The 13,386-nt window shown below is 32.5% G+C and overlaps 1 protein-coding gene across 1 annotated transcript; it reads right to left on the bottom strand.

Moving 5' to 3' along the window:
• Positions 1-1,340: 1,340 nt before the first annotated feature.
• Positions 1,341-3,513, bottom strand: LOC110709633. The gene has a single exon (XM_021887842.1). The coding sequence runs from the start codon at positions 3,496-3,498 to the stop codon at positions 2,086-2,088; it is 1,413 nt and encodes a 470-aa protein (XP_021743534.1). The 5' UTR covers positions 3,499-3,513; the 3' UTR covers positions 1,341-2,085.
• Positions 3,514-13,386: the final 9,873 nt, after the last annotated feature.

Genomic DNA, 13,386 nt, shown 5'->3' with positions numbered 1-13,386 from the left:
CCTATCGGATCTGAAACCCAATAATAATGTTATAAACAGCAGTCAAGAAGTGCTTAAGTGGAATAGAGAAAACAGCAATTGGAAGCAAGAGGCCCCACCAAGCCTTGTTGCAGTGATGCAACACAACCAAAGCCCACCCAGAGGAAAAAGGCAGCTAATGGTTGGAGTCTGGTGGAGCCATGCAATGCCCAAACTAGAGGGCAGGGTAAGATCTAGAATGATATTGGAAGCAAACCAAACCTACCTCTGATTCATCCAAGCAGATTACGAGTCAGCAAAACAAAACAAAGAATAGCAGTACACGCTCCTCCATAGAAACCTTCATCTGAATATGGCCCAATATATATATATAATTTGATGAAAAGCATAGACCCAAGGAAACCTTTAAGTCCTCAACCTTGCAAACAGCAGCATAGACACCAAAAAAATTTACTGCTCTCAGAAGCTATTATCTAGTGGAAGGAAGTGGAATACACCAGTTTACTGCTTCAAGACAGCAAAACATGTGAATCCCTTACCATATAAACCAGATTGAGGAAACCACCAGAAGAAATCACAGTCCCTAACCAATATACCCTCAAAAAGGTGGCAAAAAGTCAAACACAGTCTAGGTGGTCAAATTAACCATGATTCTGTTGCACAATTAGTAATGAGGAAAAGTGCAAAGACAGGGCTGCTAACAACTTAATCAACATGATTGAAGGTCATCGATGAATGGTGAAACTGGCCCAATGATGAAATTCTCCATCACTTCTCAGCATAGATCTGTCTGTCTGCTGCAGACTAAGTAAAATCCAAGATAAGAGCACAGTCAAAAGCAGATGGGGTTCAAAATTGAAAAGGAAAAAAAAAATGATATCTAATGTCTAGCTTATAACAAAGGGAAAAGCAAGATAAATGATAAGCTTTAAGATTAAAATTGGATACAATGCGGCCCGAACGGACATGAAAGGCAAGGCTGGGTGCTATCTAGGATTGTTCTCTCTCCTCCAACTCTTGGTCTCTTGGAGAATAAATACCTACATATACACAAAGTTTATGTCTTCAACCTGAGACAGAAGTGTTGTCGATACTACCTTTCTCTTTTGTTGAAGAAGGTATAATGTCTCTAGAAAAATATGCCATTCACTAATTTATAAGGTCAATGTTAAAGAAATTACTATTCCCTGCTACATGATAAAACAATTGATTCAAGTTTGATTGTCATATGCATTATCAATGTCAGAAGACACAGAAATAAGCAGGGATTAGATTCATAAATGAACCATCAAAAAGCTCATAAGATAACCAAGCCCGCCAGAACACATTTATCACCCATTAACACGTAGAAGAAGATAATATAATTTAAGAATACTTCTGTATTATTTATCAAAAACTCTTTTAGGTCACCACTCATAACAATGTAATATTATGATCCCCCTCCCCATCTAAATAAAACAACCCTCCTTAGCAAAAAACTCCAGCCAAAATTCGAGAATCAATTGAGGCAGAAAATTATTAAAACCATGTCATAAAAGTTATTCCGTAAGGTTACAAGGATGCAACTCTCAAGTAGCACAGGAGCAAGAAGAGCTCAATACATGAGTTTGAATCAAATCAATCTAATCCAGGCAAACCCAGGACAGAATTGACAGCTGTTTGACCATTAATATTAATGGCTTTCACTTTTTACAGATGTAAAACCACATGATAAACGCGAATGTCATGAATGAAAGTCGCCATAATTATTGAATTACCAAGACGTAGCACTAGTGAAAGCCCGAGGGAGGGATTAATCACAGTGTATCTTTGCAAAATTCTGATACATACAACCAACAAGCATAAAAATTACAGAGAAGGTGATACCTGAGTTGAAATAATGTCGTGATGGAAGAACAACTTTGACTTGCTAGCATTAAATCAAAGCCAAGAGATGTAAAATTTCTTCTCTAAAGTCTAAATACCGAAAGAAGATCCAAACCCTGTGCTAACGAGAAATTTCTTAACAACATCACCAATTTCACTAGCATATGGAAGCACAAATGTCTGGATGAATTTCTCATCCCCAAATCAAAGCCAAGAGATGTAAAATTTCTTCTCTAAAGTCTAAATACCGAAAGAAGATCCAAACCCTGTGCTAACGAGAAATTTCTTACCAACATCACCAATTTCACTAGCATATGGAAGCACAAATGTCTGGATGAATTTCTCATTGCCAATCTTACATAGAGTAGTTGGCCTAGGCTCCTTCTGAAGTAAATTCTTTGACAAGAGTACATTGACGATATCCAAGCGAGGCTTAATCCTAAAAGCAGCACTATAAATTAACAATTCAGAATGCTGAACCAAATATGATACATCAACACTCCCTGAGCTAAGCAACAGCTTGGAAACCTCCAAAATCTTCCTCTCCGATACAGTAAGCACCTGAGGTGTTCTTCGAAACATGGACAGAATATCAGCTTCACTAAAACCCAAGGTTTCGAATAGCTTCACTTTGGACGCCCATTTTTCTAGAGTCATAGAACTCACAGCCCGAACGCCATGAATGTACATTTTCGAATTCCTTCCTAATCCCAACTCATCAACCCTCCTCATACAATCCCTCATAAACTCAGGTTGCACCAAGAAAAACCTAGGAAAACTAAGAAGAGTTTGCCTAATTTGCAATTTGCTAATCCCACATTCCTCCATCAACTGAATGTTAGGCAGCAGACTTTTATCCAAATCATTACTAAGAAACCAATTGCAAAGCTTTAACAGCTTAATAACATCATAGTTCGAACCCAATACACTTTGCAACACAGAAATCGTCGAAACGACACCATCAACTGATCGAGACAGGGTCAATATTAACGGAACAGAACATAATAAATCAACCAATTCATCATCTGAAAAACCTAAATCCTTAATTCTTTTGACTTTAACTCCAACAGACTTGTTAACATCAACAGCAAGAACACGAGGATGACGTACAACTAATTCCTCCAACTGGGTACCCGAAATTCTTATATTTTTCAAGAAATCAAGAACTAAATCGGATTTTTTATAGTCCTTCAAAGGGGTCAGAAGAGTAGCTGTTTTTGAAGCATTTTCTTGAGAGAAATTGTGGTGTGTAATCAAATAATTCGTAAATTCACAATTGGGTTTTTCAATTTGGGTCACTTGAGTTGAGAAAAAGGGGAAATTGGGCAGATTGATGAAATTGGAAGATTCATGTTTGAGTGAAAAAGATGTTAGGATTCTTCTTAAAAAATGAGGAGTCATTGTTTTTTCTTCAGGTATAATTAGTTCTACAACAATCAGGCATTGAGCAAAACTATTAAATTCGTTTTTCAATAGTTTAGAAAAGAAATGGATGAGAGACTCGCCTGCTTGATGAATTGGCTGAAGCTTCAAATGTGGTTCTTCGATCTCTTTCCCAATTCTCCCAGATTCACTGTTTTGGATTTGCGCAGCGTTTACTCGTTTAGGGTCCCTTGAGTTACTAATTACTCGATTAAGGAAGGTTATGAGCATTAATACTATAGTAGCGGCCTCATGAATAGTTAAAGTGGTTAGAGTTTTTTTTTGTTCAGTATTAAAATAACGATTTGTCCAACGTATGCTCAATAGAATTCCTAAAAATAATTTTTTTTTTTTTTTACAGGTAAGAAAAATAAACATTAGGAAGCCCTCCTCACAAGGGAAATTCCTAATATATTTTGATAATTCCTAAAAACAATATGAAGATGCAATCTGTTAACAAATTAAGGACCTATATATATATGGATTGTGGGCAAATTGTAAATCTTCTTGAGTAACATTCTTTCAACATACACAGCCAACTAATCAAGACAACATATTTCAACACATCAATCACGAATTCACAACATCTCAATCACAATTATTTTCTTATAAATTATCATTTAAACAACAACAAATACCATCAACTCAAATAAATAAATATTAAATAAAATTATTTCTAAATTTTTGATTAACCATTATCAAAACTTATAATTGTTCTTTCAAAAAAAAAAAAAAAAAAAAAAAAAAAAAAACTTATAGCTGTTAATAAAACTCTTAGGGCTTGGCATTGTTTTTTATTTTCAATTTTCTAAATTTTTTTTAAAGCAAAAAATCAAAAACAGGAAACAAGAAAAAAGACGTTTCCACTTTTCAGTTGTCAGCTTTCAAAACTATCTTGATTTTAATAAATTTGATCATTTTTTATTCATTAATAACACATATCATATAATTTTGAAAAATAAAAAACCAAAAAAAGAAAATCACAGCGATACCAAATAGACCCTTAATCTTTAGTTTTATCAATTAGTTATGAACTGTTTTTGTTATATTTTTGCAATTCGATTACCTACCATTTAGGTTTTTTTTTTTTTTTTTCCTCCTCCTTCTAAACAGATGGCCTTTCTATTCAAGAAACTAGAAAAATTCAAGGGATGGCTGATCATGACCAGTGATGGATATGGAGAACGAATCTATTGGGCCTCCACCACCGGTAGGGCTGACCTCCATATCCAATTATCCAATCCAAATTTTAAAAAGATGGCAAAACACTATGTTTTATGACCCATTTCCACGTTACATGTTTCAAACGAACATGCTCAATAAGGCCACCATTGAAACGTAAATATGTGTCATTTATTTGTTAGCCATAATACTTTTAACATGCCTAACTACATTTGCTTTAAGCTTTACGTCAATTTCTTAGCAATTTTTCAAACACAAGAAGCTTCTCCTTGTCACCCTCTTGATGTTATGGGTGTTCATCATACAGTGACACACTCATTATTTTTAAAATATACCTTCTCACAATTAGAAGTGTAAATTCAAATAATTGGACTGGGTTTGGTTGGATCTAGTCGAGTTTAGTTCGAGTTTGAGTCATACTAAATCTTTGTACTCATGTAATTTGGAATATGAATTCATGTTAGTTTTTTACACCTTTACTCTGACTCACATTCTTTTATAATTTATAGATATAGGTATAGGTATAGGTATAGGTATAAGTATGTAGTGGGTACACATGAGAATCACTTGATCTAATTAAGAGTTCTAAAACTTGAATTGAGTTTAATTAAATTATACAATCCTTGATTTCTACTCTGTATTCCCAGTAGAAGGTTGTGTGACTACAAAGTATAACATTTTAATACCTTGGCTAAGCGTAATCTTTCAAGGTCATGATCTCCACACCATGAAATAACTTATAAAATGACTTCTTTTTTTTTTTTTTTTATTCCAACTCTACTTTTAAATGTTTTTTTTTTTTTTTTTTTTAATAAACCCACAAAGGGGAAACTACTTTTAAATGTTTTAATTTGTGATATTTTAACCTTGAATAATCCTATATTTTCAACAATCCACTACCAACAAGGCAACAAGTCAACAACAATTAGATGGGAGCTTAACTAAGTGTTTATAGTTGGTTAAACATCCACCCTCTCGTGCGTCATTATCTTTAATCATTACTAGTTTATAATTACTACTAGCAAAGAGAAATTTAAGTGATTATTCTATCATTAAACTACAATTAGCATTATGCTAGATGATTTGCACCAAAAAAAATAAATTTAAACTAATTAAAATAAATCAATAAACCAAGAATCTTCCTCAGGTCCTTCATCAGTTACATCGGCTCCTACCACTATACCACACCATTATTAGTGATAATAAAAAGTCACTTAGGGGAAGGTACAAGTTTGTATAAAATCAAAACCAAAATCATGGTGATCAAAAGGAAATATTACGGAGTATTAAATTAACTAAACATACTCATTAATGGTCCCCTCGATTTTTATATCTATTAATTAGTTTCCTTGATTAAGTTGTAATTCTATTTAAGTGAGAGTTTTTTTTTTTTTTTTTTTAATGGAAAGTGTAATATTGAACAAATTATTTGAAAAGTTCACTTGGGTGCTAGTTAGTTTGTTTATTGTGATAAAAAAAAGTGGTTCCCTAGTTAACATTTTAATAGTTATTGTTGAATCACCAAAAAAAAAAAGAAGTATACCTATAAGATGACTTGAAGACAATCATAAAATTGAAACCCGTGACACCAAAATGAAAGAAATTTTTTGGCCACGCTTGGAACAAAGAGCATCTTCTTACTAAGGGGTATAGATTACTCTCTTAACCTAGCAAATTAACCTATATTTGATTACCCGATCTATAAATTAAACTCTACCCAAAATTACTTGTTCCTAACTTGACTTAACTCAAATCAATCAGAATATTGTTAAGAAGTATTTATTAATGGATTTTTAAAAGGGTAATAATACTGAATAATTTGACAAAAAAAAAATGACAATAAGTTTGAATATGACCTAACCTAAATCAAACTAACCCATCTTGAACTATTCTTCACCCAACTCAACCAGGCACAAATTGACTCAACACAAATTCGATCCAAACAACTTGATTACTACCTCTAATCACTCATTATTTTTTAATAAGGGGTAAGAAATTGTGAATATGGTAATGAATTTGTATGTAGGTAGTAGGGTGAAGTATCGTGGTAATGTCCATACTAATTAATACTTCGTAAAACTTTAATCCTTACTATACTGATTGGTAATATAAAATATGTAAGGAAATGAATCTTTTCATTGCAGTTATAATGTCAAGAGATAGAGACGGAAATAGGTTACCTAGTAGTCAGATATTTGGTTCCTCCAAATTTTAACAAATAACAATTCACCATCATTACCTATTTGATTTAACCATAATTTGCCTTTCTCATGCGGAACACGACTTACTAAGCTCCTTATCTATACCAATGATCTTCAAAATAAACTAGAAAACTATTAGTATTTAAGTGGCGGTAATGATAATTATGGACTCGATAATGTTGCAAGTAAAGTCTCTTGTCAATATTATGCATAATGCATTGACCAACTTTATCCCGAAACAGTATGTATTATCTTATCCATTCATCACCATTTTTGACATTTTACAAGTTATTATGATGATAGGGTTTGAGTGATAATAAAGTATACGTAAAGAAAAACACATTTTTAATGGGGGATAATGACGATAGACATTGTGATAGAACTTTGTTCTAAACATTAGTTGATTCATTACCAACATACTAAGCTACAACCATTTTATCCTATCATCACCTACTAAGTATTAACCAAGTCTCAATGTAATTGGATTCCTAATTAATTCCTAGATAGTCACAGATACATGTTCCTCTTACTAATTGGTTCTTCTGAACAAACGTAATTCCGCTATAACTAAATCTATTTAGGTTAAAGAACCATATTGAAGAATAGACCTCTCAAGTATCACCACATGTAAGTGTCTCATATTGGTTGAAGAAGAGAGAGTTAATTATTTTATAAGGCTAAGGGGTTACACTCCTCCTATTGTCATATGGTTTTGGGATGAAACCTCCTTTAAATTAGTGAAATGGACTCTTTTTCTTGGTGTAGGGTGCGACCTAGACCCGTATTTAACAAAACATCAAATAAGTATCCGCTACGACTGATCAATCTCACACACATAAATATTAATAAGGCTTACTTAAAACTACTAATTTAACTACTTTCATATGTGAGATCGATAAATATTATCGGACATTAACATAAACTACTTCTCCACCTAAGATATGCAATGACATAATAGCATTTGGCCCAATACATATAATAATAATTCAATAACTTGAGCCAAAAGGTTTCAAAATAATTCAAAGCAACTCAAGTTACAAAAACGTACTATTCCTAACTAATCAATTTGGATAGGGACCATTTTCCCAAAGCTTTATTTCAAGTGCACAACTTCAATCCCATCATTACAACATTCTTGATTTGATAATCAAATCTACTATTCTCAAAATTATGATAACTTTCGGTGTTAGTACAATTTTAGCGTTTTTCTCGGCTAAAAATTACCTTGAATAAGGTTAAATATTACAAACAGTAAATTGTCGCATTTTAAGCTTGAGTGCTTGACCATTTGTCTTTATTATTGACCATAATAATTTATAATTGTGCATGTGTGAAGAAAAAAATGCGATTAAAAAAATATCTAATTATTATTATTAGAGTATTTGCCATTTGTGGCCTTATTAGTGAACTCATAAATTTGCCATTAATTGGCAAAACATAACCCCGTAGCTTTAGTAATAACTTAAGGACCACAAACTTTCCTAAACACGGTAATGCAACACAAGCCAATCTTTAGAAAAATGAAATGTAATTAGGTTTCCAAATTCCAATTTTAATTGTGATTTAAGGTTGATTTGCTGCTGAGAATTAGAACGAGGGAATCCATAAGGACTATAGAGTAGGAGTAAACTAATGTTAAATAATCTATAATAATGTTAGATTCGATCAATAATTAATTAATGGATTTGAGTCGCACCCATTAGTTAATCACTAACTTTATCAACGAAGAGGTTTTCCTCGGACAAAACCAAAGGATAGCATTTACATCGACTATATGTGGAAGTATCGAACTAAAGCAAAGGCAATTACTGACCCCAAAAAAGCTTCTCAATCCATATTGAAACATTATCTAATACTATTCATTATTATTATTATTATTATTATTATTATTATTATTATAATATTATCATTCAAAAAATAACAAAGCCGTCATACAACTTACAAAAAATTAGTGAGAAGTCGAGATATAATTTGGGCCCCAACTCCTCTGGCTATAGCAAATTCTATCCTGGTGAAGATGTGACCATCAACATCTGCCCCAATATCTTGAATCTTCGAGAACTTCTAGATCCACTTTAGCGACGCAACAGTCTTCTTCTCTAATTTCCCAAGAGAAGAGATAGAGAAAGGAAGGAAATTGTACCCAATTGCCCGACAACTAGCTTCATACTTGACTTGCTTACGATGAGCCGCATTAGTCACAACTCGCCCAGGTACAATATTAAGAATCAAATTATTATTATTATTATTATTATTATTATTATTATTATTATTATTATTATTATTATTATGATTATTATTATATCGAAATGAATCAAACAATATCAAGAATCAAATTATTTTGAGAGTGTGACTTTTCAATGGCTACACAGAAATTGTGGCTATTGTAATTATTTTCAATCTTAACCGTTTATTTTTAAAGACAACAATCTTGTCCATCCATCCAATTGACTTTAAACATTTATTTAAAAATAAAATAAAAAATTATTTTTAGTTATTAAGAAAAAAAAAAAAAAAAACCTGTTATTAACAATCGCAAAATCGCCATTGTTTTGAAGTTTTAACCTTCAAATTATGAAGAAAGTATCTTGAATCTTGATTGCTGTTTCATTATTAATAACCATAGAAGTATCTAAGGCCTACAAATTTTCCATCAAATTAATACCAGGTAGATGAATCACCATCTCCTATATATATAATGAAACAGCAATCAAGATTCATATAAAATAGTAGAGGAATCCGTATCATTTTACAATCGACATAGTAGACCCATATAAAATCGATACGAAAAACATAATAATATATATTCACCATTTTTCTACACATTTATAAATTTATGGAAAAACTTATCGTTTACAATCGCCACTAAACCTAAAAATTGATACGAAAAGCCTTTTTTTACGCTAGATCTTAAAATTTTGTTTGACAAAGAGAACATAAAATATGTCATAGCTAATTGGAAAAACATTTAATATTGAGCTTGAGATTGCATGTTCGAACCTTGTATAGATCATATGTAGGGATTATATATATATATATATATAATATATATATATATATATATATAGAAAATGAGTTCAACATTTGTAGCAATTGTAGCGATTATAATCGCTACAATAATCACCACGTTTTAATGTAATTTTTCGTACCGATTAATGAGGACAACCCCAGCAAAAGCGAAAAACACTACTAAAGGTTATAGTAATGACGGATGTTGTATCGAATAACCATTTATTGGGATTTTTTTTGTAGCAATTACAATCGATATCAAAAATTAAAATAATTGCTACAAAAAGGTAATTTTCTTGTAGTGGATGGCTAATACCTTACTTGGGAAGATGAACTCTGCCCATAAAAATGAAACTATAAGTCAATCATACAAAACTGCATTTAACAATCAGAGTATCTCGCTCTGACTCGCTGGGGAAGATTATCTCTAATTTAACTCATACTGTTTGGTATATCTAGTTTTTTGGAATCAAAATTAATATTTTTATAAATTTTATTTTATTATTTATAAATAAATGACTATGATTTAATATTACATATCAACGGTTCATATTTAAAGATTATAATGACTACAAGATTATTGTAGCCATTGCAAAATTGTCCCTTTTAAAAATGAAGGTAATAACTCTACTATTTTTCTTTAATCTTTATTTCATTAAAACAATTTGAAAGTAGACTTTATGTGGTTGTTGACAAAGCTTTGGGGATTGATACCACAAAGAGGGAGTGATTAAATAAAGAGAGATAAATAAAGCATGATTGGAAGATGAACAATGCTCGTGGGCACTAAGCTTCCGTTCCTCTTTTAACAACCTTTACATTTTTTTTTATAAAGCATTTTTGTAGGAATTACTATATTAATTATTATTATATCTCAACTTATTTAATATATTCAAAACTTAAAAGTAAAGGCCAAGAAAGACTATTTGTATAATCTATATATCCCCAATTCCATCCTTTCTAGACAGTGCAAAAGTTGTTTTTCTTGTTAAAACCCCACATATACTAAAATCACATGCCATCTTAGCTCATTCAACAAGTTTAGTTATCTTTCGAGATGCCAATTATATCCTATCATTCACTGAAGTTAGCACCTATGGACTAAACACTAAATAGTTATAAGAAATGAATACCTCGTTATCCAAATTTAATTATATATGGTTTATATCAGGTTGCACAAAATGAAAATTAAACAGAAACAAAATAGAAAATAAAAACACGTATTTCCTCCGTTCTAATTTACTTGACCTATAGTCCCATGACACGCAATTTAAAGAGTTAATTAAAGAAAACGAACAATTATTTTAATGCCAAAAAAAAAAACACCAATAAAAGGATAGATTGGGGTTTTATGGTTTTATTTTATTTTATTTAGCTTATGTTTATCTTCTTTAATCTCTTTTTTAAATTGCGTGTCAAAAGGCTATAGGTCAAGTAATAAAAAAAACACGGAGAAAATATGTGAGGTAACACCAAGAATATATAGATTTTATTATTAAATGTGAAAACACTAGTTGGAAAATGATATGTACAAACAGGTATGATAACAAATGTACTTGCTACTCAAAGGAGAGAACTAGAAAATGAGGAGGGATACATAATTAGGGATTTGCTTGGGGAGTTCCATACAGTTTTATTAGGGAGTCACTATTATGATCTCACATAGTACTCATACTAGTATATAACTAAAGAAACTCCCTTACTTAAGAAATGATCAAATCAGATCGTATCATTACTTTTTAAACAAATGATATACATACTTATTTAAGAAATAATTATATCAAATTATAACTTGTTAATTGCATTTACTCACTCAATATCTTTAAATAATTAACTAAAAATTTTATAATAATTTCATTCTTGAAAACTACATATTAATATGCATGGAATTTAAGTAAAATTAATACAAATGTTATGATGATGACATCTCATATGATGATATTTTAGTAAACTAAATAAATAAACGGTTTTTTTTACCATATACTCCTGAGTAATTCATTTAGTCATCATATACCTACGAAACTTTTCAAATTTACCGTATACCCCCCGAGTTTCACAAATATGTCACCAAATGTCCTTAATAAATAATAACTATAAGGGTTAATTATGCCATGTAACGACATTTGATAGGTTGATATTTAAATTATTTAATTAATTATTAATTAAAAGTAAAAAAGAACAAAAACTTAAAAAAAAAAGAATGAAAAACCCACCACTCCTCCACCCACCAGCCCGACCTCCCACTGCCGGCGGGCTGGTACCTAGCCCTTCCCTCGCGCGGTCGCCCCGGCGCCGGCATCCATCGCCAGATTCGATCCCCTTCCTAACTGTTCGCCTGCGATCCCAACCCTCCCTTTCCCTTAACCACGACACCTCCTTCCCACCTGAAACCCTAGATCGAAAACCTTGAAGCACCAACAATGGCGGAATTTCTAAGCCTTGAAACAGATGATATAGTTCGTATGTAATCCCAAATTTTCTCCTCTACAATCCATCAAAACTGTTATAAATGGAATTGCACAAATAAAATAGTAAGAACAATGTTACCTAGAATAAGACTGAGTCGCGGATTATGTCGCTCTCTTTAGAACATTCGCGGCACTGCCTCAAACTTGTGCAAGCAGCTCGTACCAAACCGGATGCCCCCAGGATAAAACAGTCTTTCACAAGTATAAAATACCGGCGGTTTTGCACCGAACCACCGGACAACGGAACACCAGAAAATCAGAAAGAAACTGCTCGACTGTTTTGAGAGGAAGAGAAAATATATTTTGCAAAGTGGTTTTCTGTATTTTTTTTTCGTGTGTTTTTAAAAACAAAGCTGGAACCGTCCTTTTATAGGTAAAGATACGTAACAGCTTAAGCATGAAAACGGGAGAAAGATTAGCAACGTTTACTGCAATTAGTGTATTCGTTAAGCAAGAATCAAGGCATTAAATCAGTGTAACGGTGCAACGTTTAGCAGTAAAACAGCAACGAGAATCAAGCAATGTAACGGAAAAATTTAAACCAAAACAGTAAAACGTTTTGTAACTGAATATTAATCAAACCGGTAACAAAAAATTAAGTTTGTTTAATAACCCAAACCCAAACCCGACCCAGCCCAGCCCGGCTCGGCTCGGTTCGGTTCGGCGTGCGTGTGTGTGATATATGGTTTACCATATAGGTCCTCCCTCTCCACAAAATGTGGGTAGCCCAAGGGCCACACCCCTTTAGCCCACTCTCTATATTATAAAGAGAGTAAAACTCTCATTTCCCACCAATGTGGGACTTTGAGTTTTTTCACAAAATTCACACACTACACACTTGTTGTTCCAACAATCCCCCACTTGAATTTTTTGAAAACATTTTCGAGCAGAATCCATACATATATAGGTTGCGCATAAACAAAAGTGTTTTTCAACTTGAACTTCTACGTAGTGAGTACGATTCAGATTCAACAAGGGTGACTCGAAGTTTTGAACCCTATCTCTGACAAAGTACCACACACAACCTACTCTTGGTGTTGTTCTAGACCCGTGCTATTTCGGCCATGCACGTGTATCCCAGTGTAGTGAATGCTCTAGAAATGCTGCCACACATTTCATAGGAAGCGGCCTAACTTCCACATTCACATAGGTGAATCTATCAAGAGTACTCCTGTAGCTTGGTACTCCACTCCAAATTGGAGTATAGATTTCATTAAGAGTTCCTATTAACTCATCCTTGATCGCTTCAGGAAATTATG

This window comes from Chenopodium quinoa, unplaced genomic scaffold, assembly GCF_001683475.1.
Source record: "Chenopodium quinoa cultivar QQ74 unplaced genomic scaffold, ASM168347v1, whole genome shotgun sequence".
Taxonomy (NCBI): domain Eukaryota; kingdom Viridiplantae; phylum Streptophyta; class Magnoliopsida; order Caryophyllales; family Amaranthaceae; genus Chenopodium; species Chenopodium quinoa.
The sequence above is the reverse complement of the archived record's forward strand: the minus strand, read 5'-3'. Positions and strand labels throughout refer to the sequence as shown.